We start from the raw sequence: 17,068 nt of genomic DNA on the forward strand, positions 1-17,068 counted from the left end.
TCCGGTAGTAAATGGTAAACAAATAGATAAAATAGCTGAGCTAGGCCCAGAGCTGAACCCAGAGCCTAAACCAACACAGCAATTGTCATCAACATAGCATATATTACCATACCCAGGTCTTATGCACATGCAGCCTCACATTCCTCATCACAATCACATTCTTCTCCTCTCGTCCCCCAATCCCCCACGCTCATCTCCGGGGACGCACGTTCTTATCCCCTACATTCCTTTCCACATCGCCTTCGATTGTGGGCGTCGTTCCCCCCTGTGTGACGACCCTTACTACTACCCCCTCTATCCCGTCTCCAACGCGACCAGTCAACTCTCCCACCTCTTGAATCCCACGATCTCCATCACACCTTTCACTTCGCATTTTACCCGCCCTGCTGCACACAATCGCACGGCCACCAACAAATATACCACAGGACGAAACGCGACAAACACACCCGAATTAGCCAGCCCAACGAGGATCTGGCCAGCCTAACTAACCAAGGCGCCACTGTCAGCTGCTTGTCTGTGGTCATAAGCTCGGCATACTGCAGCGACCGGCGCCACGCTACTGCACTGCACGCACAGTACCTGACAGAAACCCCTTCGACGACGATCTCAGCGCGCGGCCAACACACATCGCGAGAACGACGGCGACGAGCCATTGATCGAGACGAGTGTCTGTGATTGCGACCGCAGTGGCTACGATTTGGCCTGTCGACTGTTTACACGACTGTCACGAGCCAGCGCGGAACGAGCTACATATATAGCCGGCACAGGCTACGACCACAACAACACGATCTTTCGCCCATAAACACCACGAAATACTCGAACATTGAACAGCCAGCGCCGCCCACAACGCGGGCGGTTCGCCCAGCACCTCCATCCTCACGCCCATCTCGGTAGCAGCCTGTAATCTCGACCCACGATGACCGGCCCGGCCCCCTCCCCACAACCCATCGCCATAACACTGTTCGGCGCGGGCGGGAGCGGCAAGTCGTCGCTAACGCTATCACTCGTCCGCAATGCCTTCACCTCGACATACGACCCGACGATCGAAGACAGCTACAGCATAACACGGCGGGTGGACGGCGTGGAGTATGTGATTACCATCACGGACACGGCAGGGCAGGAGGAATACCGCGGGCTGTGGGCGCAGGAGGCGCTGCATGCGGATGGGTTCGTGCTGGTGTACGACATTACGAGCCGACGGAGTCTGGAGGCGTTGGGGTGGTTTGAGGCGCTGGTGCGGGTGGAAGGGGAGTGTCGGGAGGAGAGGGCAGAGACGGCGCTTCGGCGGCGGATCGAGGGCAGTGAGCCGCTGACAAGGAGTACAACGCGGGTGGGTCGGTCGAGGCGTGGCACCGGGACGACGATCGTGAGCGAGGCGTCGGAGTTGAAGCCCGTCAAGATTGTGGCGGGGAACAAGGTTGACCTGGCGAGTTCTCGGCGGGTGCCGGCTCGAGAGGGTCTGGAATGGGCGCGGCGGCATGGGTGCGGGTTCATGGAGACGAGCGCGCGGGAGCGAGTGAATGTTGAGGAGACGTTTGGACTGATTGTGCGAAGAGTGGTGGAGGCGCGGAGGGAGGAAGAGCAGCAACGACTGGAGGAGGAGTATGCGAGGGCTACTCAAGAGAGGGAGATCCGCGGGGATAACAGACGATATACAGTCGACTGGACGGAAGAGAGTCTACGTTATCAGCGCGAGCAGGCGAGGCGACATGAGAAGGAGAAGATGGAGCAAATGCCGAGGAGGGATGCCGGGAGGAGCGGGCAGAGTCAAGAGCAGCGCGAGAAGAAGGTGCGGAGGAGGAAGTCGGAGGCAGGTGTTGGTGTGAGACATGCCGTGACGGCGCCGTTGAGCCCTCTTGAGATTGAAGGAAAGCGGATGAGGCTGCCAATACCACAAGGGGATATTGGGCCCCCGAAGAAGGGCTGGGCTTGGTTAAGGTGTTGGTGAGCCGGAGTTGATTTTTGCACCATTTACTTTCTGTTGTATACCATGAGCCGGACGACCAGTGGCATTGAGCGTTTTACGAGCGTAGCGGCTGGTGTCTGATTCCACCTTTTACTGATCTAGGCATCGTTTTATTTTATTTTGGGGGTTTCATGTTGGATAAGCGGGTTTGTCGGGAAGGCATGGTTGTGTAAGAATTACTTGGATATTTTGGATTGAAGGAAAAGGAAAGGGAGTTTGTTGGCTGTCTTTTGCAGGGTGTACGAAAAAAAAGTTGGGAAGATATGACAGGCGAAACAGGACGATGTAGAAGGTAAATAGATATGAGTCAGGGCTTCAAGGCCATTAGAGAGAGAGAAAGGCATTTGCGGATTAATATGAAAACATTGACTTCATAGGTATAACTGCCAGTCTATCTACTCTTGATCATCCCAGCATTCGCACCGGTTCCCTTGCCACGCACAACTTTCATGTCTCCCTTTGTTTTTCCTGCAGCAAACTTTTCTCTCGCAAGCTGAATGGCAGACTTTCCATCTCCGCCTTTTCCTTTGACTGGTCCCTTCTTTGCAGGGAATGGCTTCTTCGCCTCTGCAGCGTCACCTTCATCTTCCTTCGGCGCAACAGCCACCGTCGTTCCCCCTTCTCCCTCCTTAACCTTTCCAATCCACTCTACCTTCCTCCTGACGAAGAGCTCCACCATCCAATTTCTTAATACTACTCTGCCAACCCAGTCTTCGCGTAGCTCAGCCATCGAGCTGGCGAGGATACTGCAGATGCGCTCCTTCAGCATCATGAGTCCCTGCGTGCCATCCCAGAACGCGTCGAGGGCATGCGATCCCGACTTTGACGTTGCGAGCGTGATGATCGACGCTGGGTCTGCGAGGAAGATGTTGACCAGCTTGCGGCGGAACGGTGCGTTGTTGGCACTGCCCGGGTTGCTGGGGGACGAGGGGTCCGTGGGGATCAGAGCCACCTGGAGGATGTGAGAGGTCGTCGTGGTGCAGGCGAGGTGGATGAGGGTGGGGAGGTCGAGGCACAGGAGGGAATCCTGGATCAGGGTGGCTGGGAGGCCTGGGATCGCAAGCATGGCTTGTGCGAGGAGGGAGCCGTGAAGGGTTGTGAGATCTTGGCGGGGTTCGACTTTCTCATCGGTTTCGGCTTCTGGGGCGGTTTGGGGGGTTGTGTTGGTCATCTTGAGGAGGAGAGTCGCGGGGTCATTGCCGTATGCCTCTGCGATCGCGGTTGTGATTGCGGCAGTGCTTTTCTCGGCGCGTCGTGCGGATGTGCGCTCGAGGAGGGTCTTGAGGATGGTGGTTCGGGAGCGTTCGATAAGGTTGGGGATTTGCGGGGTGATGGAGGTGGCCGCTTCCTCGAGATCTTCACGAGAAACGCGCTCCAGGACTTTGATGACGACGTAGGTGGCAATCTCGTTGCGAGCCAATGCGCCGATGCGGTCTTTGAAGGTGGAGCGGTAGATTTGCTTGAACAGTTTTCCTGGAGCGTATGTGACGAGCGTTTCCAGAAGGCGGGATCCGATGGACTCGTAGATGAGGCCACTGACGAATGCTGCGGACTTGGAGCCCTCCGTTTCAATGTTATCGGGAAGAAGTTTTCTCAGGATGGAGCCGGACGCTTCTGGGGCGAGATCTTTTGTCTTTGTCGGGCGCGTGAGCTCCAATTCGAGGAGGAGTTGAAGAGCGGGGTTGGCAGTTTGGTGGCAAGACAGAACCGGGATAGAGGTCTCGTCAAGGATTTCAGAAGTGTCGGAGATGAACTTGTTGACTGCATCTTGGAAGGAGGATGGGACGGCGCGCGCTTCCAGGCTGAGCTCTTCGGCGGACGACTTGAAGCCGGGGGTCGTGATGTTTTCCTTCTTTCTGCTTTGGAGGAGGGTTTTTGTAGAAGATTTCGCGAGTGGTTTTCCAGAGAGAACGACGAGGAGGACGCGAAGGGCGTGCGACGCGAATCGGTCGTTGAGGAGGAACCCAATTTGTCCTTCGAGTTCGTTCAGGGTGTAGAGGAAGGAGTTCTCCATCGACACGTAGACTTCGTCGGTTGGCGCAGGCTCATCTTCGGTGAGTTCTTGGGTGACGATAGGCGCAGAATGGATGAAGAGCGTCTCGCAGCAATGACTGGCGAATCGATGCTGTATGAGGTGCAGGAACTGTCCACTGAACTTTTGGAACAGCGTCTTCTTTTGTGTAGGCGTGCTCAGCAGGATGAGCCTCTCCATCAGCCGCGAACATGACTGGCTGTTCGCAATTTTCAGTTCCTTGCCCTCTGCCTCCTTGAAGACATTGGCGAGGAACAGCGACCGGTCTTCGTCGGACGGGAAGTCGTTCAGCTCGAGCAATTCGTCTGCGCGTCGGAAGTATTCTTGTTCTTCCTCGGCGAGTAGGCCGTAGAAGGGTCGTCCATCCGCTTCTTCGGTGAATGGTGGTGGGACGAAGGTGTCGGTGGTGTCCCCCACGAAGGATATGCCGCCAACATCGAGAGCGGGCCTCTTGCCCACGGGTTCTTCATTCGCATTCGCCTCTCTCTTGCGCTTGCCCTCGCCGCGGCGACCACGTTGTTTGTTTTCTTTCGGCATCGTTGGTGGGAATCGTGGTTTGCAGAGGTTGATTGCACTTATCTTGCGATTGGAACTTTTCTGCCGGGCGGTGGGGGGAGGGATTACGATCACGTGGTAGGCAATAGTTTGTGTGTGATTCTGGCCTTAGGAATTAGCCTTAAGAATTAGGCATTTACATAGTAAGACTTAGTAATTAGATAGTTCTATACAAAGGGGGCTGGCATAACCCTAACCGTTATAAGATGTTCATAACCTATCCTACTCCTATATAGGCTTCAACCCTTCCTTAAATCTAAGAATAGATATTTTCCCTGTTGAGTGTCCTAATACGATAGTTCCGTTCCAGACTGCCATTTCTTCCGGTCGATATTCACGAGGAAGCCAGAGAATCTTCTCCTTCCCTTCTATTACCCAATCATCTAACACAAATAAACCTGGCTCCACCTTACTATCATGTAAGAAGGCTTCTGGCGTGAGAAATTTCGAATGGCCCTTGAGCGTCTCCAGCACTGTGCCCGTGACGGCGTCCCAGAGCCGTGTTTTATCACCTGACCTAGCCGCCACCCGCTTGCCGTCCGGCGAGAAGGCAACTGACGAGACTGTCTCTGAATACCACTCGAGTGTCTGCAGTGGTGCGCCTGTCAGGCAGTCCCAGATCCGTACCGTATTATCCTGTGACCCAGATGCCACGTGCTTGCCGTCCGGCGAGAAGACCACCGATGTAACCGAGCTCAAATGGCCCTCGAGCGTCTGCAGTGCTGTGCCCGTCACAGTGTTCCAGAGGTGTACCATGTCACCTGACCCAAACACCACCCCCTTGCCGTCTGGCGAGAAGGCCACTGACGCGACAGAACGTGAACGGTACGGGCCCTCGAGCGGCGGGAGCGCCGTGCCTGTCACAACGTCCCAGAGCCGTACTGTGTAATCACCTGACCCAGACGCCACACGCTTGCCGTCTAGCGAGAAGGCCACTGACGAGATCTTCCTTGAATGGCCCTCGAGTATCTGCAGTACTGCACCTGTCATGGCGTCCCAAAGCCATACTGTTAGATCATGTGACCCAGAAGCTAGGCGCTTACTGTCCGGTGAGAAGGCTAATGATGTAATTGGACCCCAATGGCCCTTAAGTGTCTGTAGTGCCTCGCCTGTCATAGCGTCCCAGAGCTGTACTGATTGACCATCTGACCCAGACGCCCACCGCTTGCCGTCTAGCGCGAAGGCCACAGGCGTGAGAAAGCTTTGGCCCTCAATCGTCTGTAGCACTGCGCCCGTCTCAGCGTCCCAGAGCTGTACCGTTTGATCATGTGACCCAGATGCTATACACTTGCTGTCTGGCGAGAAGGCTACTGATGTGATAAATTTCGAATGGCCCTCAAGTGTCTGCAGTACTGCACCTGTCTCAGCGTCCCAGAGCCGTACTGTTAGATCATGTGACCCAGATGCTATACGCTTGCCGTCTGGCGAGAAGGCTACTGACTCGACTAAACTCGAATGGTCCTCGAGCTTCTGTAGCGCTACACCTGTCATAGCGTCCCAGAGCTGTATTGAGCCATTAAGTGACCCAGACACTATGCGCTTGCTGTCTGGGGAGAAATCCACTGACGTGACCGGGCTGGAACCCTCGAGCACCTGTAGCGCCGCGCCAGTCACGGCGTCCCAGAGCCGTACCGTTTTATCATGCGACCCAGACGCCATGTGCTTGCCATCTCGCGAGAAGGCCACAGACTCGACTGAGTCCGAATGGCCCTCGAGCGTCTGCAGCGCAGCGTTCCAATTTTCTTGCGCTCTCGTCTTCAATTGGATCCAAGGTGGGATAAATTTCTCAAATTGCCTCCGAACAATGCTTTTCTTCGGGGCGAAAACAAGCGCCGAACAGTATAGCTGTAGGGGTGCCTTTTCAATCACCAATCGGTTATACAAGGCGAATCGCATTGCATCATAGATAAATGCGTGTAAATCGGGGCTTTCATTAACCTATGACATGTTAATTAGAGTCTTGTAAGTAATAGATATATAGATTACCAGAACGTAAGCCTCTAGGGACAATATTGCCTGAATCCCTTCTGACGTCTTGCCCATCCACCCGAGTGCCTCGAGCCAGTGCAGTAGATGATCCTGTAGAAACCGGTGAGCTTCTCTGCCACTATGAACCTGAGAATCACCCCTTTGTATATGCTGGACCCAGTAAAGACATGCATATTGAACTTCAGGTGGAAGGCATTCCTCAATCCAACTGCTCTTAACCTGGCTAGCTTGGCTACCAGGAGTATGCATTTTGCAAATGTCCTTCTTAAGTGTCTGGGACATTAGCTTTATGCAGCCAGCAGCTAATATCTGGTGCGCCTCCTTTTCATTCACCTAAAACTCCCTACATCGATCTTTGCTAAGGAGGAAGTCGCGAAATGAAGGATGGTGTAGGCAGAGCGGGCGAGTCGGCTCCTTTGGAATATTAAGGATCGCATAAAGGTCCTCAAATGTATTGTCGATATCTTCTTTTGGAATGTGTAATAGCTTGCTTAATGACAAGGTAGAAAGAGGTGAGAGCAACACTACTATACTTCCAAGAATATGCTTTAACATATCGCATACCTCTTCTTTCTCTTCGTCTGAATATTCTGAGGAGATCGAGTTCTTAAGGACAGCAAGATAGATCTCGTTGAGGTGTTTCTCTAGTGCGGTAATAGCGCTGCTACTGACCTTGAGAATTGTATCTAGTCTCTTGCGTGCGAATCGCCTCCCTTGATGGATAAACTGACATGCTGTTGCTGCCCAAATGAAGAGGCCACAAGCGTGTAGAACTAGCTGTCTCAGAATCGCCTCGCCTGGCCAGTCTGCGCCGAGAGTCCACTGCTGCCTGATTGTCTCTAGATTGTATTCTAGGAATAGAGAGATATCATGGTTAATAGTCTCTAGTGGTATATCATGGAGTATGAAGTCCTGGTGCTTAGCTTGTGGGATACGGTATATGCTGTGTCGGATTGGAATTTCGGGTCTACTAGTTAGAAAGACTTGAAGTCGTACCGTCGTTAGTGACCGAGCCTCGGCTAAGAGCCCCAGAATGTTCTGGACGTTGATATCACCCTCACACTCGTCGAGCGCATCAACAACGAGGACGTACGGCTGGTGAGATTTCTCTAGCCTTGATAGGGGGCCGAGAACAAGCTGGCGCCACTGGTCTAAGAGGGACAGATTCGCAATATCACTCCGCTTGGTAACAGCCTCACAGATATACTGTCGAAGAGACGGCACATTGAAAGCGAGCTGCACTGCTAGACTTGTAAAGAACTTGCCGGCATGGCTCACATCTCCGTCACCCTTTGAGAAGAAGAAGCTGGCTCCAAGACGCTTCTGCTGATTATACCTGTGGGCGACGGTACGGGTGATTGTTGACTTTCCCGTTCCAGCTAGGCCATTCAACCAGAAGATGCATCGCTCACCTTGTCCATCTTTTCCATCAGCCCAGCCATATATGTCTTTTAAAAGGTCGACGCGGGTGTTAGGGAGGCAGGCAGGTTCGTGTTGGCGGACGTAGGAATTGAACGGCGCGTCTGTTGCAAACGGGAGTAGGCTGAGGGGATCTTCTCGGGCTATCGCGTGCGTGTCAGTTTTGTGGTGCTCCTCTTTTTAATATGTATAATGTTAAAGAGCGTTAAGTTAACTTACTAATATGGTATATATCCCCGAGATGGGCTCTTGCGCCATCGTTGATATTAATGTCTCGGTATTGCTTGTTAGACCCACGTGGCTGCTCGGGATCCGACATAGTGTACTTTGTAAGGTAATACAGTCAAGCTAGCTGCCGCCCGCAAAAGTGGAGAAGGAGCTGTTAAGAGTCTACTAAGTACAAATCCCAGTTAATGAATGGTGAAGTGCAATCAATACGTTATACCTCTCCTTCCTCTTGTAAGTCATAAGTCGCAAGTTAGGTGGGTGCTGTCAGGTTACGTTATGGTTATTAGTTGTCAGGTTACGTTATGATTATTAGTTATCTCGTCGTTGATGGTGAGGGGACTACCCCATCACTGCCCTCCCTGTAAGTGTAGGGTTGCATATTGGCCTAGTGTTGTGAGGCTGTGACTAAAGTAAGTCCTAGTGGGGTCCCACTCCATCCCATCAACTCAACCTTCACTCTGACGGCTCTTGTCTTGCATTATCATTTCTCTTGTCAATGGCGGAGCCGTTCGGCATTGTCTCCGGTGCCATTAGAATTGCATCTGCCTTTACTGCTTGTGTTGACTGCTTCGAGTACGTCCAGTTTGGCCGTCACTTCGGTCGGGATTTCCAGACCAGCCAGCTTACTCTCAACTGCCTGAGACTCCGTCTTACACAATGGGGCGAGTCTGTCAATATCTACGACGATCCTAAACTAGGCAGGCAGGATGCTGCTGCGACCGACTTTGAACTTGCAAAGGATGCGCTGGTCTAAATTCTTGTGCTGTTTGCTGACACCGAGTCCATCTCTAAAAAGTATAAGTCGACTGCGAAGGCTGGCGAGGATCTCTTAGCGTATTCAATAGGCGATATGGATCCGAAGATGGTCGTGCTGGATACTAAGATGAAAGGCTTGGCTACACAGCGTCAAAAGAAGGGTCGATTTTTGAAGCTTACTAGCTAGTCTCTCTATCACAGGTCTACCCTGAAAGATCTCCTTAGACAGATAGTCTCCCTTATCGACGAGATTGAGAAACTATTCCCTGCACCTCAGTCCCAAACCACACTTGTCTAGCAAGAAGCAGCAGAGATTGGTGACAAGCAGTCTCTTGAGCTGATCGAGGATGCAGCTACGGGTGTCGATAACCTCCTTCAAAAAACGGCATGGGAAGTAATTGCAGGTCACCAGTACTCGAATATTAGGATCAATGGACAGGCCCTTGCTGGGGATGCATATAGTAGTGGCTAGAGTAGGGGTGCGATTAGGGCCTCTCACAAGTATAATGGCGTCGAGGTGAAGGAGGGTGGAAAGGCTCTAATTGGGAACAAGTATGGTGGAAAGGACTTCTAGGATTAAGCACATCTGTCACGCTGCTGACCATCTCTCACTCTTGCGTTGTGTTTAGAACATGAGAATATTTTGTATTTCTAAACCTAGTTGCATATTTATAACTGTCGAATTCTACACCACTACGATACCGAATTCAGATACAAACTTGATTAAACCTAGAGTTATAATTGCTAATCCTAGGATCCCGCACGAGTTCTCACTAGCGCGCTTCTACTACTAACGCGACTGTTTCCGTCTGTTATCTTAGTCGCCTCTAGACGCACTGTCCCCCCTATCCTACTTTTCTGTCGCTTAACCCTCTGTCTACTATATACTTTTCCTTAGGAACCTACCTATAAAATAGTTTATAGATACTATAAGAAGATAGGATGAGCATCTAACGTACTTGCATAGCGAACGGACCACCATAGCGAGTGGACCACTTTTCCTTACATCTACTACTTCCTACCATTAACGCGACTTTTCTCAACGAACTATAATGGAATCTTCTTCAATTGAATGTCGTATAATCCTTACCCTTAAAGCACTTGAAAACGACCAAAATCTTACTAGCCGAGCTACAGCAAAGATCTATAAAGTCCCTCATACAACACTTTTACGACGACGCGATGGTAAGAAGTCACGACGCGATATCTCTACCAACTCTAGAAAATTAACTAATCTTGAGGAATCTGTGATTCTTCGACGTATACTTGACCTAGACTCACGAGGATTTCAGCCCTAGCAAAGCTATATTCAAGAAATGGCTAATTGTCTTCGTACAGACCGTAACGCGTCACGCGTTAGACCACGATAGTGTTACGGCTAGGGTTTTCGGCGGCACTATCGCCGACACCCCGAGTATAGTAGTAATGAGGATGTTAGCGATTTGACCGCCCTTAAGGCAGGGTCAGTTATCAGGCACCTAATGAGTGTCCGGCACCTAGGTTTACAGGTACCGGAAGACAGTCAGGCACCTAGGAATTAGGAGGTACCGGAGTTGCAGGTACCGGAAGCAGCATAGGTACTAGAATAGCACTTACGTGATGGAACCGTGAGAACTGCTAGAACTCTTACAGTTCCTACAGTTCCTCACAGTCCCCTTTAGCACGACGCCTCTATATAAGTAGATAGTTAGTTCTTAGATAGGAGCTTCGTGCTCAACTCAATATAGTATTTATTATATACTATAACGTGTTTTACGAAAGCCTTTGTGTCTAATCCCCTGCCTCCTCTATTAAGTAAACCAACGCAACGAAACCTCTATAAGTCTTATAGTTTAAGACCTAGCGTTACACTTTGAGCACCACTTCTACGAGGTACTAGCTCATACACAAAGCAACATAGCTAGAAACGATTCCACCTCTAACGTAGGGACGAAAGGGAAGGCAGCAACGGAGCCTGTCCCTTCGCCTACTACTACGCCTGCGCCTAGAGGGCCTCACCCCTTAGACAAACTTAAGATTGCATTCCTAGACACCTTTAACGGGGACTGCAAGAAGCTTAAGAGCTTCCTCATCTAGACGGAGTTGTAGATGGCCATTAACGCCAAACACTTTGCCTTTAAAGTGCAACAGGTCTTGTAGGCCGTAGCCCTCTTAAGGGGTGCTGCCTTAGACTAGATTGCTAACTACCTAACTAACTACATAAGCTACTATGCAGCTAACGGAAGGGTCACCACAACGGCTAATTAGGGAACTAAGGATATCTTCATCACTTAGGTAGGTTTCGTTAAACAGCTTAAGGCGAACTTTAGAGATGTTGATGAGAGAAGGAACGTAGTGCGAGCCATTTAGGCCCTTAGGCAGAAAGGGTCTATAGTTACGTATACTGCTAAGTTTTAGTAGCATGCCCCTCTTACCCATTAGGGAGACGAGGCTATATACAACTAATATTACAAGGGGTTAAAGGATCATGTAAAAGATGAGATTTCTCAATCTAACAAACTAGATGACCTTAAGGAACTCATTAAGATGGCATAGAAAATCGACAATCGTTGCTATAAACGCCAACTTAAAAGACGAGGAGGAACATCTAGCCACTAATGGACTTAGAAAAGAAAGACACTAAAGAGCTATTAGCCCTAACCTATAGAGCTTAACGCTACGTTCAAGCCTAGCAGAAGACACTACAACCCTAACAAGGAGCAACAGCTTAAGGAACGGCTCTGTTTTAATTACAACAAACCTAGCTATATAGCCCGAGACTATAAGCAACCTAAGAAGGGGAACAGTAGACGTAAGTTTAGCAGACAACTTAATGCTACTTAGAAGGGACAACTAAACGCCACGTTTATAGACAAACCTAATTAGGGGATTAATAGTGTTAGCACCCTAGAAGGACAGAGCTCTAACGACGAGGATCTTAATGAGTTCGATGCATTACTTAAAGTTAAGAACGAACGCCTAAACAAGGGATTAACGGAATCCTAGAAACTCTAGCTAAAGGAGTTTGAAGAAGACGTAAAGGAGATCGCATTTAAGGAAAATCTACTAGGAGTAGTTAACATCTATAGACAGGCCATGCTCTAAAAGGGAACTCTACGAGCGATTCCTATACTACTACCCCTAACGGGATGGATGGGTACTCAACAAGACTAGGAAGTCGTAGTTTGCGCTATAAGGTGTCGCCCTAGGTACCTACAAGGGAGGGAGCCCCGAGGAGCGAACTACACCTCTAAAGAAGCCACTATGTAGTTGAAATACAAGCTTACAGAATATAACACGCAAGATGAACAGTAGGAAGACACTTAGGGCCCTAAACCCTAGGAACTATAAGTAGACTAAGCTGCTATAGACTACAAACCTACTAATAAAGACGTAGAAAGGTTACGTATAACTATAGAGAAATCCAAGCTTATAGGCAAGATAAAGGAGGAACAGGAATTAACAAAGTTAGATGCATTAAGGATTGATTACCCCTAGCACCTATATATATTCTAGGAACACTATAAGTACGATGACTATAAGAGTCACCTATAGAAAAAGACCTAGTATCGACTATTTCTAAAAATCGCACCTTAGGTCTACTTTATAGATATAGACCAAATTCATGCCCTTAGACGAAGTTAGTCTAAAGGAGAACTACCGTTAAAAAAACAACAATAGGTATATGAGAAATACCTACACCTGCTAAATAAAGCAGAAGGATGGGGAGGACAATCTTCCTAAGGACCGCCTATAGAGGATGATGAACATCACTATTACTCCTTAGACGAGTTAAAAAACTAGGAGTCCTCGACAGTAGGCCACTAGCAAGTGACAAAGAGAGGCCTAGTACAAAGCAGCTATGCGCCATAGGAGGCAGCATGCAGCTATATATAGTTACTAAGATACAATAGCAACACCTCTAAGCTATGATTAACTTAGGAGCAATAGGCAACTTTATAACAAAGAAAGTAGCAGACACTTAAGGTTTTAAGACGCAATTAAAAACCGATCCTTACCTACTAATAGTCGTGGATAGAGAGCCTATCTCAACTAATAAAGGGATAGTAACCTACAAGACAGTCCTATTAGAAATGGTTATACTACGCAGACATAAGGAAACGATCCAATTTAATATCGTATATATAGACAACTATGCATGTATCCTTAGTGTGCTGTAGCTTAAGAAACACAACCCTTAGATCGACTAGTAGAATGAGAAAGTTGTAATGAGCTAGTGCGCGTGTAAACAACGAACGGACACGCTATAACGGGAGGAACCCTCCTAGGGCTAATGTAAGGTATATACAACCTCTATAGAGCCTAGTGACCTAGCCTAGGCACCCTTACTAACGAATATACTAGTAGAGTATAAGGAATACAAGTAGCTATTCTAGGAAGGCCCTAAGAACGAGGCGCTTCCTAAGCACCAACTATAGGATCATGTAATACCCTTAGAAGAAGGAAAGAGTCTACTGTTTAGACTAATATACCAGATGTTAGCAGATGAGTTAAAACTACTAAAAGAATATATTGACGATAACCTTAAGAAAGGATTTATTAGACCGTCTAAATCTCCTATAGGAAGCCTAATGTTATAGGTTCCTAAGAAGGATAGAAGCAAACGACCATACGTGGACTATTGAGCGTTAAACAACATAACGATAAAGGATCGATACGCCTTACTGTTAATTAATAAGTTACACAATAGATTCTAAGGAGCTAAGATCTTTACTAAGCTAGATCTACATAGCGCGTACAACCTAATCTAGATAGCTAACAACGAGGAGTAGAAAACAGCATTCTACACCTGCTATGGCCTATTTAAATATTAAGTCATGCCCTTTAGGTTAACTAACGCCCCTACATCTATGTAACGCTTAATAAATAACGCTTTACACAAATATCTAGACATATTCACCATCGTTTACTTAGACGATATACTAGTATACTTAGCAAACAAGGACAAACATACTTAGTATGTTAAGCTTGTCCTCTAGAAGCTAAAGGAATACAACCTACTGTTAAAGCTAGAGAAATGTAAGTTCTATAAAAACTAAGTCGAATTCTTAGGCTACATTATCGGAACGCACAGCATTAAGATGGACTAAGCAAAGGTCATAGCAGTGTTAGAATGGCTAACACCAACTATAGTTAAGGAAGTACAAGCCTTCTTAGGCTTCGCTAACTTCTACCGTTAGTTTATTATAGGATATTCTAAGGTAGCTTAACTACTTACAGAGCTTACTAAGAAGGATCTCGTGTTCAAATAGATAGACAAAGCAGAGGCTACCTTCTAGGAACTTAAGACGAAGTTCACAGAGGCACCTATCCTTACAACATTTAACCCTACAAAGAAGATCGTCCTTAAGACAGACTCTTCTAACTTTGCGATTAGAGCATGTCTAAACCAACTAGATGAGAACGGTAAGTTTAAACCAATCGCATACTACTCTAGGAAACTGTCACCTATAGAGCTTAACTATAACATCTATAACAAGGAGCTACTAGCTATTGTCGTTGCCTTTAAGCAGTGGCGCGTATATCTTAAGGGATCCACCTACACTATGTAAGTGTAGACAGATCATAAGAACCTTATATACTTCACTACAACCAAGGTTTTAAACTATAGACAAGTCTGCTAGGCAGAAACCCTTATAGCCTACAACTTCACAATAACCTATTATAAGGGCTCTAAGAACGCAAGAGTAGACGCTCTTAGTAGACAGACCGACTACGTTAGCCTAAAGGAAGAAAGACCTAGAGCAATATTAAAGAAAATAGACGTAGGAATATAGTACAATGAGTTACTAGCAACGATCTCTATCGTTAAAGACATAGAACTCGAGGCAAGACTTAAGAAATCTTATATAACAGACGAATGCGTAAAGAGAGTCTTAACTAAGGTCGAAGGCGACTTCGCTATAGACGAACAAGGATTAATCCGTTATAAAGGATTAGTATATGTCCTAAGTTAAATAAGACGCCTACTAGTGTAAGAACAACACTCGTTACTAGCACACAGTCATTAGGGAGTAACACAAACCTTCAAACGAATCACGAGACACTACTACTTCCTAGGTATAAGGAAGTAGGTAGAAACGGTAGTAAGAGAGTGCGACATTTGTAGCAAATTAAAATCTAATAGGCACTTGCCTTATAGACAGCTCAAGTCGACACTAGTACTAAAAGGAGCGTGGAAATTAATAGCCCTAGACTTCATCGTTAAGCTACTACCCTCTAAAGACCTGTTAATAGGAGTAGAATACAACTCTATCCTCGTTATAACGGAAAGACTCACGAAGTATAGGAAATTCGTACTATATCTAGAAGCCAGCAACGCTAAGGCGCTTGCGTATACCTTCATTTAAGTCATATTAGCTAATTATAGGATGCTAGAAGAAATTATCTTAGACAGAGACAAGCTCTTCACTTTGAAATTCTAGAAATCGTTAATGGCTCTACTAGGAACAAATCACAAGCTATCAACAGCTTTCTACCCCTAAACAGACAGCTAAATAGAAAGATTAAATCAAACCCTTAAACAGTACCTACGAAGTTATGTTAATTATTAACAGGATAATTAGGTTTAGATTTTACCCATTGCACAGTTCGCATATAACAGCGCGATAGCGGAAGTAACGAAAGTCTCACCGTTCTTTGCTAATTACAGCTACTAGCTAGAAGCATATAGGCAACTAAGACCGGACGAAGCACGAGCTAAACAAGCCCTAATTGTAGTAGAACAACTAAAATCGTTCTACGAACAACTTGCAACGGACATCTAATTCTTAAATGAACGATCTACTACATACGCAAACAGGAAGCGCAGTATAGAACCTGCCTTTAAGGAGGGGGATAAAGTATACCTACTCTAGAAACACATCAAAACGAAGCGACTAAGTACAAAGCTAGACTTTAAGAAATTAGGACCATTTAAGATATTAAACAAAGTCAGCTTAGTTAATTACAGACTACAGCTACCTAAGAACTCTAAACTCCATCTAGTATTTCATGTCTTATTATTAGAACTAGTAAGAGGGGATGCCCTAATTACAACAGATACCGAACTTCAACCTAAAAATGAGATCATTAAATATAAGGTTAAGGCGATCCTAGACAAAAGGTTAGTAGGACGCTAAGAAGAGTTTTTAATAAAATGGAAAGGTTACGAACCTACAGACAACTTATAGGAGTTAAGAGGGAACCTTAGCTGCCTAGAGTTGTTAGCAGAGTTCTGCCGTTAACACTCTAATTCAGCTAGTACGACGGCAATAAGGCTGTATAATCAAAGGTTAAGAAATCTAGTTTAGGGTTAGGGGCCTTAGGATTTGTAGTAGGCGGAGAGGTAGGTAGGCGAGCTACTCTTACTAGGGCCACGCGTTTACTTACTTTAGCTTCTTCTAGCTCATTGAGTGTCCGAAGCCCATAGTGCAACATCTCCCCCCCACGACTCTTTAATAGACGTTGTTACTTAGAGACGCGGAGCTGCTTTGCCATGGCCTCTTAGGCCTAGGAAATGGCGAGCTCTATCTCTTGCAACAAGCGTTCCTCTTCACGCTAGAGGCGTTCCTAATCTCTAAGAGAAGGACTAGCAGCGTCACACTTAACGTTTGATTTTATGCATTTAGCGCATTGTCTAGAATTGCTAGACATAACGCATTTCGTTTCACAACGTTTACATTAAGTACACAGGGACATTTCGACCCTAGTGGCAGCAACATAGAGAGTAAGGAGATGACGTTCTTTGATTTTAGTATGTTTAGAAGAAGACATGGTCGCAGCCTAACCTGCCCTATAGATAGTAGTAGGCATCACCCTACTTAAGTAGTTAGCAACTTTCTTAGTTAGCAAGTCCTAGGGACTAGGCCTCTTAGGGAGGGACCTAGTGTTACAGCTAGGGTTTTCGGCAGCACTATCGCTAACACCCCGAGTATAGTAGTAATGAGGATGTTAGCAATTTAACCGCCCTTAAGGCAGGGTTAGTTATTAGGCACCTAATGAGTGTCTGGCACCTAGGTTTACAGGTACCGGAAGATAGTTAGGCACCTAGGAATTAGGAGGTACCAGAGTTGCAGGTACTAGAAGCAGCACAGGTACCAGAATAGCACTCACGTGATGGAACCGTGAGAACTGCTAGAACT

General features: G+C 47.4%; 4 protein-coding genes across 4 annotated transcripts; 2 read left to right on the forward strand and 2 right to left on the reverse strand.

The window, feature by feature from the left end:
* Window positions 1-916: 916 nt before the first annotated feature.
* On the forward strand, window positions 917-1,948 carry VE01_08368 (uncharacterized protein; the record flags this gene model as incomplete). Its single annotated transcript, XM_018277793.1, has 1 exon — window positions 917-1,948. The coding sequence occupies one exon, from the start codon at window positions 917-919 to the stop codon at window positions 1,946-1,948; it is 1,032 nt and encodes a 343-aa protein (XP_018127286.1).
* Window positions 1,949-2,333: 385 nt separating this feature from the next.
* NOP9 (RNA binding) lies at window positions 2,334-4,692 on the reverse strand. The gene has a single exon (XM_018277794.2). The coding sequence runs from the start codon at window positions 4,533-4,535 to the stop codon at window positions 2,358-2,360; it is 2,178 nt and encodes a 725-aa protein (XP_018127287.1). The 5' UTR covers window positions 4,536-4,692; the 3' UTR covers window positions 2,334-2,357.
* An 83-nt stretch (window positions 4,693-4,775) lies between these two features.
* Window positions 4,776-8,280, reverse strand: VE01_08370 (uncharacterized protein; the record flags this gene model as incomplete). Its single annotated transcript, XM_018277795.1, has 5 exons — window positions 4,776-4,781; window positions 4,848-6,491; window positions 6,540-6,815; window positions 7,107-8,104; window positions 8,181-8,280. The coding sequence occupies 5 exons, from the start codon at window positions 8,278-8,280 to the stop codon at window positions 4,776-4,778; spliced, it is 3,024 nt and encodes a 1,007-aa protein (XP_018127297.1).
* Window positions 8,281-8,685: 405 nt separating this feature from the next.
* Window positions 8,686-9,132, forward strand: VE01_08371 (uncharacterized protein; the record flags this gene model as incomplete). The annotated part of the gene is made up of 2 exons (XM_018277796.1): window positions 8,686-8,937; window positions 8,992-9,132. The coding sequence occupies 2 exons, from the start codon at window positions 8,686-8,688 to the stop codon at window positions 9,130-9,132; spliced, it is 393 nt and encodes a 130-aa protein (XP_018127329.1).
* Between the last annotated feature and the right edge of the window lie 7,936 nt (window positions 9,133-17,068).

The sequence above is a fragment of the Pseudogymnoascus verrucosus genome, assembly GCF_001662655.1.
Source record: "Pseudogymnoascus verrucosus strain UAMH 10579 unplaced genomic scaffold scaffold_47, whole genome shotgun sequence".
Taxonomy (NCBI): Eukaryota; Fungi; Ascomycota; class Leotiomycetes; order Thelebolales; family Thelebolaceae; genus Pseudogymnoascus; species Pseudogymnoascus verrucosus.